The following is a 14999-nucleotide window of genomic DNA, read 5'->3' on the forward strand; positions in this document are numbered from 1 at the left end:
CGTTTTTAAAAAGCTCTTTTGTACACTCACATCTTAGCAAATTTTTTAGTCTGTCTTGAATTCATTTCTATACTTCCATATCTTTCTGTCTTTACATTTATCTTTTTAAATTCCTGTAATTTTCCTTCATGCAAATTTTTTCCTTCAGCAAAATCATTTCTTTTCTTTCTAAAAGTCCTCAGTTTAAATTCAAATTCCTTCGACTGTGTTGAAGGCATTCATTACTTTCTTTAAATTGAAGTCTTTTATTTTTTTTTAATAATTTCAATTTCGAGCAAATTAATTTCAATTTATATTTTATATTTCTGAATTTTTTATTTCGTTCAAAAGTGAACTTTTTGGTGCATATAAAAACTAGTACCCGCAAAAGAAGTGTAAATTTCATTCCCATATCATAAATATCGAACAAACTCAGATTTATTAAAAATCCTCATAACACATATAGTGGAGTATTATCATACATAATGAAGCAGTGTTATCAGAATCGGACCGGACTGGTCGGTTCGATCGAAAAACCGGTGAATCGGTAATTGGCCAATTCGGTTAGTAGTTTTGGACCGGACCTGCAATTAAGCCGGTTAACGGTGGTTAAATCCGTTGAAAACCGATCAGTTCGCACCCTATATTCCACTAGATCCACCGGTCGAATCGATGGTCTGGCTGGTTCAGTCAGTAGTTTGGACCGGACCTGCAATTAAATCGGTCAACGGTGGTCAAACCCGTTAAAAACCGACCGGTTCGCATCCCATATTCCACTAGACCTGCGCGGGTCCATGGTGCACCCGCGCGCTACCGAACCATGGTAGAAGCTCCTGTCCAAATTACTCAAAAAATGAGTGACGCGGGATTCAAACGCAGGGAAGCCAGCAATCACGCCCCCCATCTTACCACTGCGCCAACATGTATTTCAATATAATAAATGACAAAAGTTAAATATATAATAAACTATAACTGAATTTTTATGTTTTTTTATCCTTTTAAATATGGATTCACATAGTAACAACTAACAACACATAGTATACAAATATATTAATATATTGATATTGATTGTATTATGTTTTATTTTTTTTCTTGTTCATTAAATTGAGAAAGTATTTTGTACTAGTGACTAATTTATTATCTCATTTTGCACCATAAATTATATATAAGAATTGATATTTGATTGTTATTAATATATTTTTTAAAATATGTATTTAATTTTTAATTTGATTTCTATAATAATATAATAAATATAAATTAATTAATAAATTATTGAAAAATAAAAATAATAGTTATTTTAATATAAAAAATAAAATAAAAATATCTATAATAGAGTAAAAATAATAAAATATTTATTGTTCTTATTCCATATTATTTTAAAATAGCTTAAAATTCTTAAAATATTAGTAAAATATGTATTTTAAATTTTTAACTTTTTTTATTTTTATTTATAATAGGACCGAGTCAACCGGTTCAACCAGTGACCCACTGGTTGAACCAATGACCCAGTAATTCAGTAATCTAACCGGTTCGATCACCGATTCGGTTCTGACAACTATGTAATGAAGTGTAGAATATTATCAATTATGATGTCCTATCATAATAGAGTATGGAATATTTAATATTATCAATTAATGAGACATAAATTTTCATAAGGTGATTTCACTAATTAGTAAGTGAATTAAGTAAATAATATCTCACTATTATTTATTTTAAAATCTTCAACTATAAATATATATTAAAGAAAAGGTTTTAACACGTATCAAGTTTACATTATCTTAACTCTTGTGTATCGTTTTTTTGTAAGAGAAAATCTATTATCATAAATTATCAAGTGTTATATTGTCAGAATATCGTCAAGATATAACTCTTTTATATTCTCATATATATATACTCATACTCATATTTATCTACTTTTATCGTAGTTGTAACAATCAAACCAGATTTACCGGTTCAACTAAAAAACCGATGATATTTTTTGAATTAAGTAAATAATATCTTACTATTATTTGTTTTAAAATATTCATCTATAAATATATTTAAAAAAAAGTTTTTAATACACTTCAAGTTTACATTATCTTAACTCTTGTGTATCATTTTTCTGTAAGAGAAAATCTATTCTCATACGTTATCAAGTATTATATTATGAAGATATCTTCAAGATATAACCTTTTTATATTCCCATATATATTCTTATTTATCTACTTTCATCGTAATTGTAAAAATCAAACTAGACCGACCATTACAACTGAAAAACCGGTGATATTTTCCATCGGATGATGTTTTTTGAATTAAGTAAATAATATCTTACTATTATTTGTTTTAAAATATTCATCAATAAATATATCTTAAAATTTTTTTTAATACACTTCAAGTTTATATTATCTTAACTCTTGTGTATTGTTTTTCTGTAAGAGAAAATCTATTCTCATATATTATCAAGTATTATATTATGAAGAAGATATCATCAAGATATAACTTTTTTATATTCTCACGTATATTTTTATTTATCTATTTTTATCATAATTGTAAAAATCAAACTAGACCGACCATTACAACTGAAAAATCGGTGATATTTTCCAAAAAATGCAACAGCAAAAATTCAAACCTTGAACATGAGACTTATTAGCATGCCACTCTACCACTAAGCCAGTTGTCTCTTTACTACATTTTGTGTTTATAATATTATATATTGAAACCTAGTGTAACTTAAAAAAAAAAGAGTTTTTATTTGTTATATGTATTTGTACATATAAAATATATATGTTATATAAAAATTCATATTACATTATAATTATATATAGTTTAATTAAGTTAAACTTAAGTTATATGAAATATTAATTTTATATTTTAATAATAATATTGTATTTTTTTATTTTTACTATTAACATTTTTACTGTATTATAATTTTATATGTTTATTTTATTAGAAAGGTTAAGTGCGATTTTAGTCTTTAAGGTATAGATCAAAATTTTTTTTCGTCTCCAACCTTTTTTTGCATAAAAAATCGTCCATAAAGTTTAAATTAGTTTTAAAATATCTTTAGCAACAACAATGAAGCATAAAATAATATAATAAAAAAAACAAAAACATAAACAGAATTGGAAACAAAAATAGAAGCAAAAACATAAGTAGAATCAGAAGCGTAAAAAACAGAAGCAGAAGAAACAGAAGCAGAAGAACAATAGGTTAACAAAATAAGAAACAAAATCAGAATTAAAAACAATGTGATTAACAATAGATTAACAAAGTCAGAATCAGAATTAGTGGGTTTAACAATCTTATTAACAAAATTGAAAACAGAAGCAAGATTGGAACCCTAAGGAGGATAGATTTCCCAATCTGATTAACCAAATTCCATTGTAGCTTCAGCATGGTCCTTCAGCAATTGGAGGGAGAGAGAGGTTGGTACCTTTGGAATCGAAGATGCTGAGGAGCTAGAGCAAGTCCCTTTTAGAAGACTCTAGAAGGTTCCAAACCTTGCGAAAATCGCCAGTGGTGATAATGGAGAACACCTGCCAGAAGATGCCGTCATTGCAGCGGCAACAGCATAGGAGGGTGAAAAGCAGTCGAGGGTGACTTCGGCGATGATGCGACGCTCGTTGAGGGGCTGAACAGTATCGACGCGAATGACAGAGCGGAGGTTGTCGCAGAGGAGCTGAGTTCGGCAAAGTCGCAGTGGCTCTCTCTCCCTCTGATTCTGATTCCCGACGGCGACGGCGGCTCCAAGCCTCGCTGTCGTCGACGCCGTCCCCCCTTTCCCCCTTTTCCTTTCTTTCCCTTCTTCCCTTTCCAGTTCTTCTTCTTTCCTCCCCTCGCGTGATTCCCTTTCTCCTTCATCCGTTTTCTTTATTTTCTTTTTTTTTTATTTTATAATTTTTTTGAATAGGAGTAATTTGGTAATAAAATTTAAAATTTAAGTAAAAATAACAATTTTAAAATTAAGTTAAACCTTAGAGACGATTTTTTATGCAAAAAAAGGTTGGAAACGAAAAAAATTTCGACCAATACCTTAAGGACTAAGATCGTACTTAACCCTTATTACAATTTATACCATTACTAAAATAAATATTAAATATTTTAAATATTTACATAATAAAATATTAGTGAAGATATGTATTTCAAATTTTAGTTTTAAGTTTTTGATTTTTTTTTTATTTTTTATTTATGTAGGATCGATTTTATTGGTTATTTGGTTCAACCAATAATCTATTGATTGAACTAATAAACTAATAAACCAGTAACTTGACTAGTTCAACTATCAATTCGGTTCTCACAACTTTCATTATATTTTCACAAAAAAAATTACTTTTATCCTTTTTTCGTTCGAGTTAATTAAAAGGAGTGATTTGTTTTTCTTTTAGAAAAAGGGAGAATGGCTCATTGGTTTGTTTTTTCCTTATGTCATAGTTGAAAAAATTGGACCGATTCAGGAAGTGAGACTGAAAAATGGGTGACCCGATTTCCTGGTTTGTTTGGACTAAATTTTAAACCGTATAAGCATTATGGTTCTAAAAATCGAACTGGACTGGTTGGTTCAACCGGATTAATCGGGAACCAGTTATCTAGCCGGTTTGGGTAAGCCTAAAACCGCCTGACAAAAAATCAGTCACAAAATCGGTCGAACCGGCGGTTAACTGGTGAACCGGCAGAACTGTTCGGTTTTTTGGCGGGTTTTTGGTTCGACAATAAACCCCCCAAACGGCGCCGTTTTGTTTAAAAAAAAAGGAAAAAATGGCAAAAGCAAAACTGAAGTTACTGAACCCTAATTCCCTAAATCAATCCCCGTAACCCATCTTCTTCCCAAACTCATCTCTCTTCTCTTCTCTTCTCTGAGAACCATAGAAGCCACCAAGAAGTACGCCACTGCATCCCCCCGCCGCCACCGCATCCCCCACCGCGTCGCACATCGCCGAGCTCCCTTCTGTGTGTTCGCCGAAGTCGCGTCCTCTGTCGTCGCCGTTGCTCGCCTTTCATGTTATCCTCCCCGTAAGCGTAAACGGTAAACCCATCTCCTCTCCTCTCTTCTCTGAAGACTGAAAGTGAACCATAGAAGCCACCGCAGCGACAGTTTTGAGTACTGCAGCCCCACAGCCCCCACCGCGTCTCTGTAATCGCCGATCTCGCCTTCTCTGTGTTCGGCTATTCGCCGGTGTCGCGTCCTCCATCGCTCGCGTTCCTCCTCGCCGACCTCGCCTTCTCTGTGTTAATCGGTAAGCATTGATTAGCCATCTCCTCGGCGTCTGCTTGCTGGTTTAGTGTTTAGGCATTTAGCACTTGATTAATTGGATTTTCTGAGATTATTGTCTGCTGATTTATCATTTATTTGTTATTTCTGATTTTCTGTGTGTTGAATAGTGATTTGGTTTGGGGGGAGATATGGCTTCTGGGGCCATTGTGTTGAACCTTAATTATTCTTAATTTTAGTGTTTTAGCTGTCCAAATTTGTTGTTGGTGTTGTTGTCAGTCTGTATTCTAGTTCATTTCATTCACTTATCCATAGTTTTGTGGTATTTCCCTTTCATCTCCAACACAGACCTGTTTCTATTACTCAATTTCACCATTTGGTGTCTTTTTCTTTTTCCTTGTCATTGTTTCTTTTCTTTGCATATGTCGTTTCGTGCTTTGATTCAATTTACCTTTTATTGCAACATCAATCATTACATACATCAGAAATAACAAATAAATGATAATTATGATTTTTGATAAGATACCTTTGATTAGTTGAAAACTTGTTTGTTAATGTCTTTTGTGATAGTAGAACATTATGTGTTTGTTATTATTTGCGTTTTGGTTGTTTTTCGTTATGAACTTCGATGTTTGAAGTCATTTGTGAACTTCTAATATTAAATTATGGATAATTTATGGTATGAAATTGTGAAATTTTGAATTTTATTAAGCTAGAAATTATTGAATTTATATATTCAAAATTATATATAAGTTTTTTAATAATTTTATTTAATATTTAATTAAACCGGTTGAACCCCGGTTGAACTCCGGTCAAACCATTGAACCAGTGACCTTACCAGTTTATTGACTGGTCCGGTTCTCGCAACCTTGGTTAGAATTGATTGTTAATTGCCTAATTGATTATTAATTGTTAATAGGCTTCGTTGCTACAATGTGCCTGTTGATTGCCTAGTTGGAATCGATTGCTAATTGCCTAATTGATTGTCAATGTGATAGTGTGATTATAATTAGATAATAGGCTATGTTAGAATTGATTGTTAATTGCCTAATTGATTAATTGTTAATAGGCTTTAATTTCTTAATTGGAATTGATTGCTAATTGCCTAATTGATTCTCACTATTATTGTGTCAAATTAAGATATTATTGTAGTATTGACTAATATGTCTATTTTCGTATTAGTTATTTTAGAAATTGAGACTTGATTGTTGTTAAAGTGTAGGTGAAGATATATATATTTCAAAATTTAATTTTAAGTTTTTGACTATTTCATATTTTTATTTAAGTTGGATCGGGTCAGTTGGTTCAACCTGTAATCCACCGGTTGAACTAGTGACCTGATAGTCTCGATCACCGGTTTGGTTCTGACAACTATGCCTTATGCTACTCTTTGGCCCCTCCGGTCTTCCCTCTCAAAAACGACGCCGAATTTGGAACGAAGCTGCATCATCAGTCACTGTAAGCTCTTCCCTCCCATTCCTCTGTTTCCAAGTACTTCGCATAAAACCTACACATACCCACAATCCAAATTTGTATTGCTATAATCTATTTCATCAATGCCTTCGATTTCAAGAAGCAAAACGATGGTGGGTATGTTTCATAGGTACCTAAACTATCTGAAAAGTCCTTCCTTTTCTCCATTAACCCTTCAAGCTCCACCTCAAACTGAAACCACACTTCAATTGCCAGTTTTTTCTTCTTTTCAGCACTCCCCTTGCCATATTTCAAGATCACATGCTTCTTGTGTTTACTTAATTCAGTCTTCATCACTGCATATTCACTCTTTTGGTAAACATGTTGTTCCAATGCGGAATTATTGTTCAAAAACTGTCTCAGTGATCCAAAATTCTAGCTTTAGTGTGAATGTTGAAGAAGTTAATGGTTTAGAGAGCTATGTTGATAAGGTTTATAACTCTGTGATGGATAGTTCACTAGGTTTTAACAATTTGGAAAATGCCCTTGATCAATTGGGTGTTCCATTGTCTACCCCATTGGTCACCGGGGTGTTGTATAGGCTTCGTTATGACGAAAAGATTGCATTTCGGTTCTTCACTTGGGCTGGCTGTCAACAGAATTATTCACATGAGCCTTGTGCTTATAATGATATGATGGACATCTTATCTTGTACTAAGTACAAGACAAAGCAGTTCCGGATAGTTTGCGACATGCTGGAGTATATGAAGAGGCATAACAAGAACACGGTGCCAGTTGAAGTCCTCTTGACGATTTTGAGGAGGTATACAGAGAAGTATCTGACTCGTGTGCAGAAGTTTGCGAAGAAGAAGAGGATAAGAGTGAAGACACAGCCAGAAATAAATGCATTTAACTTGCTCTTGGATGCCCTGTGCAAGTGTTGCTTAGTTGAGGATGCTGAAGGTCTGTATAAGAAAGTTAGGAAAAGGATCAAGGCGAATGCAGATACACACAATATATTGGTTTTCGGCTGGTGTAGGGTTAGAAACCCGACTAGGGCAATGAAATTCCTGGAAGAGATGATTGAATTGGGTCATAAGCCTGACAATTTCACTTACAACACCGCCCTTGATACCTTTTTCAAGGCAGGCATGATAACCGAGGCACTAAATCTTTTCGAATTCATGAGAACGAAAGATTCAACCATATCTTCTCCCACTGCAAAGACTTATGCAATTGTAATTGTGGCGCTTGTGCAAAATGATAGAATGGAGGAGTGTTTTGAACTTACGGGGCATATGATTAGCAATGGTTGCCTTCCTGATGTTTCAACATACAAGGATATAATTGAAGGGATGTGTTTGAATGGAAAGATAGATGAAGCTTACAAGTTCTTGGATGAGATGGGAAATAAAGGTTACCCTCCAGATATTGTTACTTATAATTGTTTCCTCAAGGTCCTTTGTGACAATAAGAAGTCTGAGGAAGCCCTTAAACTATATGGAAGAATGATTGAATTCGGTTGCCTTCCTAGTGTTCAGACTTATAATATGCTGATTTCAATGTTTTTTGATATGGATGATCCTGATGGGGCATTTGAGACTTGGCACGAAATGGAGGAGCGAGGTTGCAGACCGGACACACACACTTACTGTGTGATGGTTGAGGGGCTATTTCGCTGCAATAGAATTGACGACGCTTTTATTCTTTTGGAAGAAGTGATAAACAAGGGAATAAAGTTGCCATATAGGAAGTTCGATTCCTTTTTGATGCAACTCTCGACAATTGGTGATCTCCATGCCATTCACAGGCTTTCAGATCACATGAGGAAGTTCTATAATCATGCTATGGCAAGACGTTATGCACTAAGCCAGAAGCGTAAGAGCATGAGTTTGAGAGGAAAGTAATAAGTTCTTGATTGGTTTTGTGCTACTAATTGTCATCGGACCCTGGAGGAGGCGAAGACACAAAGTTAGGACAGCTCTTTTCATGATAGGTTCAATGAATATTACCTGCAACCATGGCAGGTTTTTCATGATTTCATACGCCTTAAAGTTCATCACTGCACCATTTATTGGACTATTTCATGACAACAACTAGTTGCGCATCTAATGTGCTTGACTTGTTATGCTATAAAGTGTGAAAATTTTCATCACTGGATCTTATTTTTGCTCACTTTTAGCTCGTCCATTGAAATTCTGGAAGCTTCGATGATGCAGTTTGATTGTGCATTGTTGCTTAGTTGATGCAACCTGCTGATCTAGCGATTTGAAGATCCATGCCTGGATTTTATGGCCTCATGCATTGTGGTTGTGAACTTTTAATAATTCCATTTGTGAGATTCTGTTTGGCATTTTGACGAGGCTACAGTATGCTGTGCCTTCGGAATTATCTCAATTGTGTAACAATCATAACAAGTGGGCCTTTTTTTCAATAAGATCATTATACTTTTCCTTTCTAAACTTTTGGGCACATTGTATTTTCCTATTTCCATTTCCTCATTTCTTTTCTTCATTCACTTTGTTAAAGAGGGTAGTTTGTTTTGCTGGAGAGTTTAGATCAGGTAACTAGGCAAGTGACTTAATGCGAGATCTTTACTTTGATTGCTTTCTGTATCTATCTATTAATCTATTAATATATAATAGGAGAGTAGTAGGTCCTTTACTCGACAAGTGGCGCGTCCAATGCTTGACAAGTGCTAGCTTTCATTGTGTGACATGTGTAACTTATCAAAACAGCAGCTGTGTGAAATTTAAAATTTGAAGCTTAGCAGGGATTTTCCCAAAAAGAATAGCTCCAGTAATATTGAATCTTTTTCCATTTCAAATCCATGATTTGAATCTCTCTCTTGCTCTCATTTCTCATTTTGCTCTGCACTCTGAAGAAGTAGCTTCAAATTTTTGGGATTCATTTGGTGTTTACTTTCATTTCCTCCCCGTATCGGCACCAGTGACATCGGCACCGTCTACCTCTGCCTGGTCCGACTTGCAGAAAGTACTAGCCTTAACCTTACACAGTTGGCACTTCTTCATCATATCTACCTTCTCTGTTTTGAACCGTGTTCATCATGCCTCAGTCTCAAAGAAGATACATTCAGGTGAGTTTTTGTGAATTATTTTCACTATTTTTTTTTAAAAGCTTATATAATTGTTTACATCTACCAAATACTCTGTTACCTATCTTTACTAACCCATCTTCCCACCGAAGCAGAGAAGAAGAAAGCTAGGGCCTTCCACGAAATGCAGGCCAAGGTTGAGAAAGAGATGGACAGTGTTTAAGGTTTTTATTTTCCCCTAAAATCAGATTTTTACTTATTTAAGCCTATTTGTTTCATTTTATCTGTTAATTTTAATTTAATGTTCAATGCTGAGGTTTTGTTCAAGTTGGTAGTAAGTAGCAACATTTTCTCAAGGTTGTTGAAGATGGAAACCTGACTCTTACCCTTCAGGAGGCAAATTGAGACAGTTAATTTCTTTTTTCAATATTTCTTTTCTATATGTGAAATCACTTGATATGGTATGGTATGTGATTCTAAAAGTGTAAACTAGACAAAATTTAAACGGAAAAATATAAGCTGATTGTTGATAAGCTGTGATCTGTGGTTGGAAAATGTGATGGAATTGACTGAGATTATGGTGTTGTGGTAACATGTAGGTAGATGAAGAGGATTGTTATGCAGAGATCCTAAAGAATGCTATTATCATGTGAGATGAATCAGCACTCCCATGAGTGGATCCAGCAACAACACAATCGCTACTAAAGGACTGCTCATGCCAAGGGACAGCAAATAGGAGAATAAGGCTAAGGATTCCAAATAAAGGATTTGTCCTCCTTTAGCTACCGTAATTTGTTTCCAAGGTTCAATGCCATAGTTTTTCTTATTTTGTTTGTTACAGTATAGAACTTGAGTTCAGGCTTATTAGTCCTAAAGATGATTGGTGTGAATCATTTAGTACGTATCCCATGACCTATGATCCCTGTTTTTGAATGGTGCCACAGGTTTCATCAAATTCATTTAAAAAATTGTAGAGTCTGCTATGATTATTTCTACGTGTTTTTAAAATTAAATATATTTTTTATAATTGCAGCTGGAGTATTAGTATCAAGAAATTAAATATATTTTCTCATATCTAATTAATGAACAACATTGTGGATTGGATTGGACTGACAATAGCTTAGTGGTTAGTAGAATCACTACTTTTCTTAACAAATGATATTTGAGAAGAGAAAAAATCTCGACAGATATGAGGAGGAATAATTTTCGTAACTTATATGTTTAGTTGTAGATAATTACCAGCTAATTGAATTTATCAAACAACTTTCTTTTAACATAGTAATTCACAGAAATGTGTATTCAAGCTATGTGTATTCTTACTGTATGTGCTTCAAGATGTTATTTTACAGTTATAAGTTGGTTTACCCATGGCTCTTTAGTAAACAAAGCTCAAAGCTGCAAGAATGCACATTTATGTCAGGCTGGCGTAGCAAAGATGCTATCCTGGAAGAGGAACAAGAAATACCAACTCAGGTAGGAATACAACAATCTTTTCATAAATCATATGATGGAGTTTAGCACACAGAGTACATCATTTTCTGTCAGATACGTCGACTATGTGGCTAATTTACAAGCATGGAGGATAAAACTTTTGAAACATATAATTAAAATTAAATATCAAAACACATGGACCACTGTGATTGCAAAAATACATGGACCACTAAGTTGAACATTAGAATTTACCACCAAATTTTGTGAATATTTTGAGCGTTTTTTCCCATTTGTTTTAAACTCTTATCTTTTTGGCTTTTGAGATGATGCATGATGATAGGATACTATTTAGCATTTTTGAAGAAATGAATTTATATAGAGAGAGAATATGATTTTATATGTGATTTTGTATGAAGAAATCTTAAAGATTATAAGACATTGTATTAACTAGCCTTTTAATTATATATATCTTACATTAGGACTGATTTGTTTCTCCTTTTTTTTCCCTGTTCTCTTTTTTGTACTTCTTTGGACATCTGTTTGATTCTACAAAATGATATCAATGCAAGTTTATAGATAGCTAGATTAATTTGTAACAATCCATTCAGTTTCCAAACAATATAAAAAATAAAAATTGTTCATAGTCAAAATGATGCCTAAAGAGATCATGTATATGTTAATGAAGCTTTTCAAAAACTCAGTGTCTAAATTTGATTTACCAAATATATTAAGTTTGTCTTTTAATTAAATTTTTATTAATACAAGTATTTTTGATTAAATTGAAAGTTAAAATTTTCAAAAATCCAATTAAATTACATAAATTGTATAGCCGTAAGGTTGGTGATATGCAATGATACGACAGCAGATGGGAGAATACACATATATGAGGGGAAGAAAAAATTTCTTGGTGCAATTTCCTTCTGTGCGATTTAATAACAAATTGTGCCCTGTAATCATATATTTCAAAATTAAAAATAAACAACAAAACTGATTGAATGGATTGCCAACGAAGTCCAAAGCTTCTTTGTGTCCTTTGTTGTGTGTGTTATTGTGGTAATGTTTTGGCAGAGAAGATACAGAATGTAGTAGGTCGATGCTGCTGTTAGAAGAGTGTCTGGCAAAGGAAAGAGAAGATGGTGGCAAGTGGAAGATAGAGTGGTTCGGAAGAAGAGGAGAGGAAGGAGAAGCCAGTGAAGGGTGAGAACAAGATCAAGCACAAAATGAAGATTGATTCATAGTTGGAAGTTCTGGAGAAAACTTATGCTGGTAGGTGAAAGTATTTTAACCATTTTTGAACAATATTGTAATTTTCCTTTTCTTTTGTTGGTTTTTTTCCACGGTTTTCGTGTTGTGCATTTTTTTGGTTCAGGGGAGGCTTACCCTTCAGAAGTAGTGCAAGCTAAGTTATTTTGAGAGTACTTTCGAGTATTGGTAAGTGGTAACTAAGACCTTTATTTTGGGCATACTTTCAAGTAAGATGTTTTTGTTAAAAGTTTTTCGAATGCATTCACTTTGCCAGTAATTTCTGTTGCCATGCCTTCATAAAAATCACAGCTACCTGCACTACTGAAGATCAGTTTAGAGATTAATGCCATCAACCTACTCAAAAGAGATATCTTTGGCAGAGCTTTAGGGACTACTTGATGAGAAAGAGGCGAAGTTATCACACTACAAGAGGTAAGCATGTTCAATTCTCTCAAGACTCTAATGAGATATAGATATTGATTTTGTTAATTAGTTGTGATTGAAGTATGGAAGGGAGTATTAGTTCATTGAGCAATTTTGCGAGATGAAAATTCTCAGATGTCAAGAGGCATACATCCATCTCCTGGCATTGGTAATTGAAGCAAGTAATGCTGAAGAAATGGATGAGGAACATTTTTGTACATGTAAGTGCTCAATATTCATGGTAGGTACATTTAGCATCTTAAAACAAATATTCCTATATAAGCAATTCTACTCAACCATTTAATTATTTTTTACAGATTTTTGAAAATTAAAAAAAAAAAAGAAAAAAATAACTAAGATAACATTCTTAGCACACTTATATGTCCATACAAGATCAATGTATGAAGAATTTTTTTTGTTATTTTTCAGCACATCTGAAATTGTGCAATTCAGACTGAAAAAGTAATAATTGAAGTTGTCTTAAATAAACAGTAGTTTTCTATTATTAGAAAATTAAGTAGGCTTAGGCATCTCTTAAAACATAAAAAACAAAAGTCGCTAAATATACGTATGTCATGTTGTATATCATATATATTTTTATTGTTATTCGTTTATAATGTATAATCATTTATTGGTTTGAATTATGATTTCTTAAATGTTCTTCATATCTATGTGTCATTTTGATTTAAATGGAGGAGAATATGAAAAGTCGGTTGAACACCTTTGCTACCTCTTTTTAGATTCGGAACTTCAACGAAGAAACAGATTCGATTTGTTGACATACTATAGTCGTGTAAGTGATGTTGTAAAAATACTTTAGTGACCGTAGCATCATCATTCTTTTTGCTTGATTCTTTAGGTTACACTTAGTAAGGATGAAAGTTATTACTTTATAAACGATAATTGAAACTTAATTTGTAAATATGACACTTGGTTTACTATTTTTTTTTCAATTTTTTTTGTGAGATATCTGTAAAAGCTACTTGGATTTTTTTTTTTACAATCCTTGAATAACTTGGTGAATAAGTGCATTGGTTTTGCTGCTTTATAACCATCAACTGGAGGAGGGGTGGAAGGTGTTTAGATGTGCTACGGGTACTTTGTTATTATTTTGTTTATTCGTGTCCATCTATATCCTAGGGATAATCGTCTCCTTCTCTTCCTTTATGTTTCACAGCTTTTTGTGGCAGCTGATAGCCTGACAAGGATTATACCATGTTTAACTTATGAAAAACTTGAGATCCGAGATTATTGATGCTGATATTATGAGCTGGGCAAACAATAAAGTGAAAAAAAAGTTTCAAAGGTAATCAACCAAATATTTATCAATTATAAGTTATCAATCTTTTATCATGGATACATTGTAAACTGGCTCCCAAAATCTTTTTAATTAAAAATTAGTATTTAATTAAAGGAAGAAGGTCATAAGTCATAACAGTTCCTTTGATATGTCTTTTACAGTACTCCCATATCACGTCTGATTGGAAGTATCTACAGCAAAAATGTTTTGCAGTAAGTAATATTAAAATCAGTTTTTATCATTTTTTTAGTATAGTATCAAACTGAACCTCGTTCTAATTAAGTTAGTATCTAGATCATAATCCACTTTTGTTTTTATTTGTAACATATTTTTATTGTTGACCCAATTTGGTATATTTAATCATATTTTACAAATGTGATATTTATTAAGCTCTGTATTAGTGGGTTTTGCCTTTGATTTTATTTTGTTTATTTACTTTTTTAGGGAAAGCCAGGCTTCAAACATGACGCCATTCCTCTTTGAGAGCAAAACTATAATTATCTCTTAAAAGAACTATTGAACATATAAATAGCAAGTGAAGGATTTAAGTTTTTCATTCTATTGATCTGTAAAAGGGGCAGATCTTTTGCTATGAAAGTCCTTAAATCATTGAGTTTCATTCTAAATATTTTTATATTCTTATTTCTCATATTTGGATCGAAGGTATCAAAAATAATATTTATTGAATGTCTCTAAGATATTGAAATGGTGAGAAAACTAATTTGTTAATTTCATAAAATTTATATATATTTTTTTACCTTTATTTATAAATAATAATATCAATTAGCGAGTTTCAGTAGTCGTATGCCAAAGATTATGGAAAAACTATGTTGTATTATAGTCTATATTAATAGCAAGGAAAATTGGCCAATAGTTGGTTTTAGAAAATTTTACTATACCATTTTTTCAAGCATAGAATTCTAAATGTATAAGTTTTCTTACAACGGTATACTAGCAAGTTTGGA

The 14999-nt window shown here is 32.9% G+C and overlaps 1 protein-coding gene across 7 annotated transcripts; it reads left to right on the forward strand.

The window, feature by feature from the left end:
* The first annotated feature begins 4739 nt into the window (after nt 1-4739).
* Nucleotides 4740-14760, forward strand: LOC107644070 (pentatricopeptide repeat-containing protein At1g73400, mitochondrial). 7 transcript variants are annotated; one of them, XR_015883540.1, is made up of 13 exons: nt 4791-5192; nt 9465-9677; nt 9791-9859; nt 9993-10044; nt 10235-10438; nt 10985-11108; nt 12135-12332; nt 12436-12497; nt 12586-12743; nt 12817-12955; nt 13912-14040; nt 14196-14246; nt 14479-14760. XR_015883540.1 is itself a non-coding variant. In XM_088488211.1 (2 exons), exon 2 carries the CDS (start codon nt 6724-6726, stop codon nt 8485-8487), a length of 1764 nt encoding a protein of 587 aa, XP_088344337.1. In that variant the 5' UTR covers nt 4740-5192; nt 6454-6723; the 3' UTR covers nt 8488-9042. The 7 variants fall into 7 exon arrangements, 1 of the variants encoding a protein (XP_088344337.1); XR_015883541.1 differs by lacking the exons at nt 9993-10044; nt 13912-14040; nt 14196-14246; nt 14479-14760 and adding an exon at nt 13475-13675 and having other exon boundaries at nt 4769-5192; nt 9468-9677; nt 12621-12743; nt 12870-12955; XR_015883543.1 differs by lacking the exons at nt 4791-5192; nt 9465-9677; nt 9791-9859; ... (1 more) ...; nt 10235-10438; nt 10985-11108 and having other exon boundaries at nt 12192-12332; nt 12621-12743; nt 12870-12955.
* Nucleotides 14761-14999: the final 239 nt, after the last annotated feature.

Source organism: Arachis ipaensis, chromosome B5, assembly GCF_059453495.1.
Source record: "Arachis ipaensis isolate K30076 ecotype BB chromosome B5, ASM5945349v1, whole genome shotgun sequence".
NCBI classification, from domain to species: domain Eukaryota; kingdom Viridiplantae; phylum Streptophyta; class Magnoliopsida; order Fabales; family Fabaceae; genus Arachis; species Arachis ipaensis.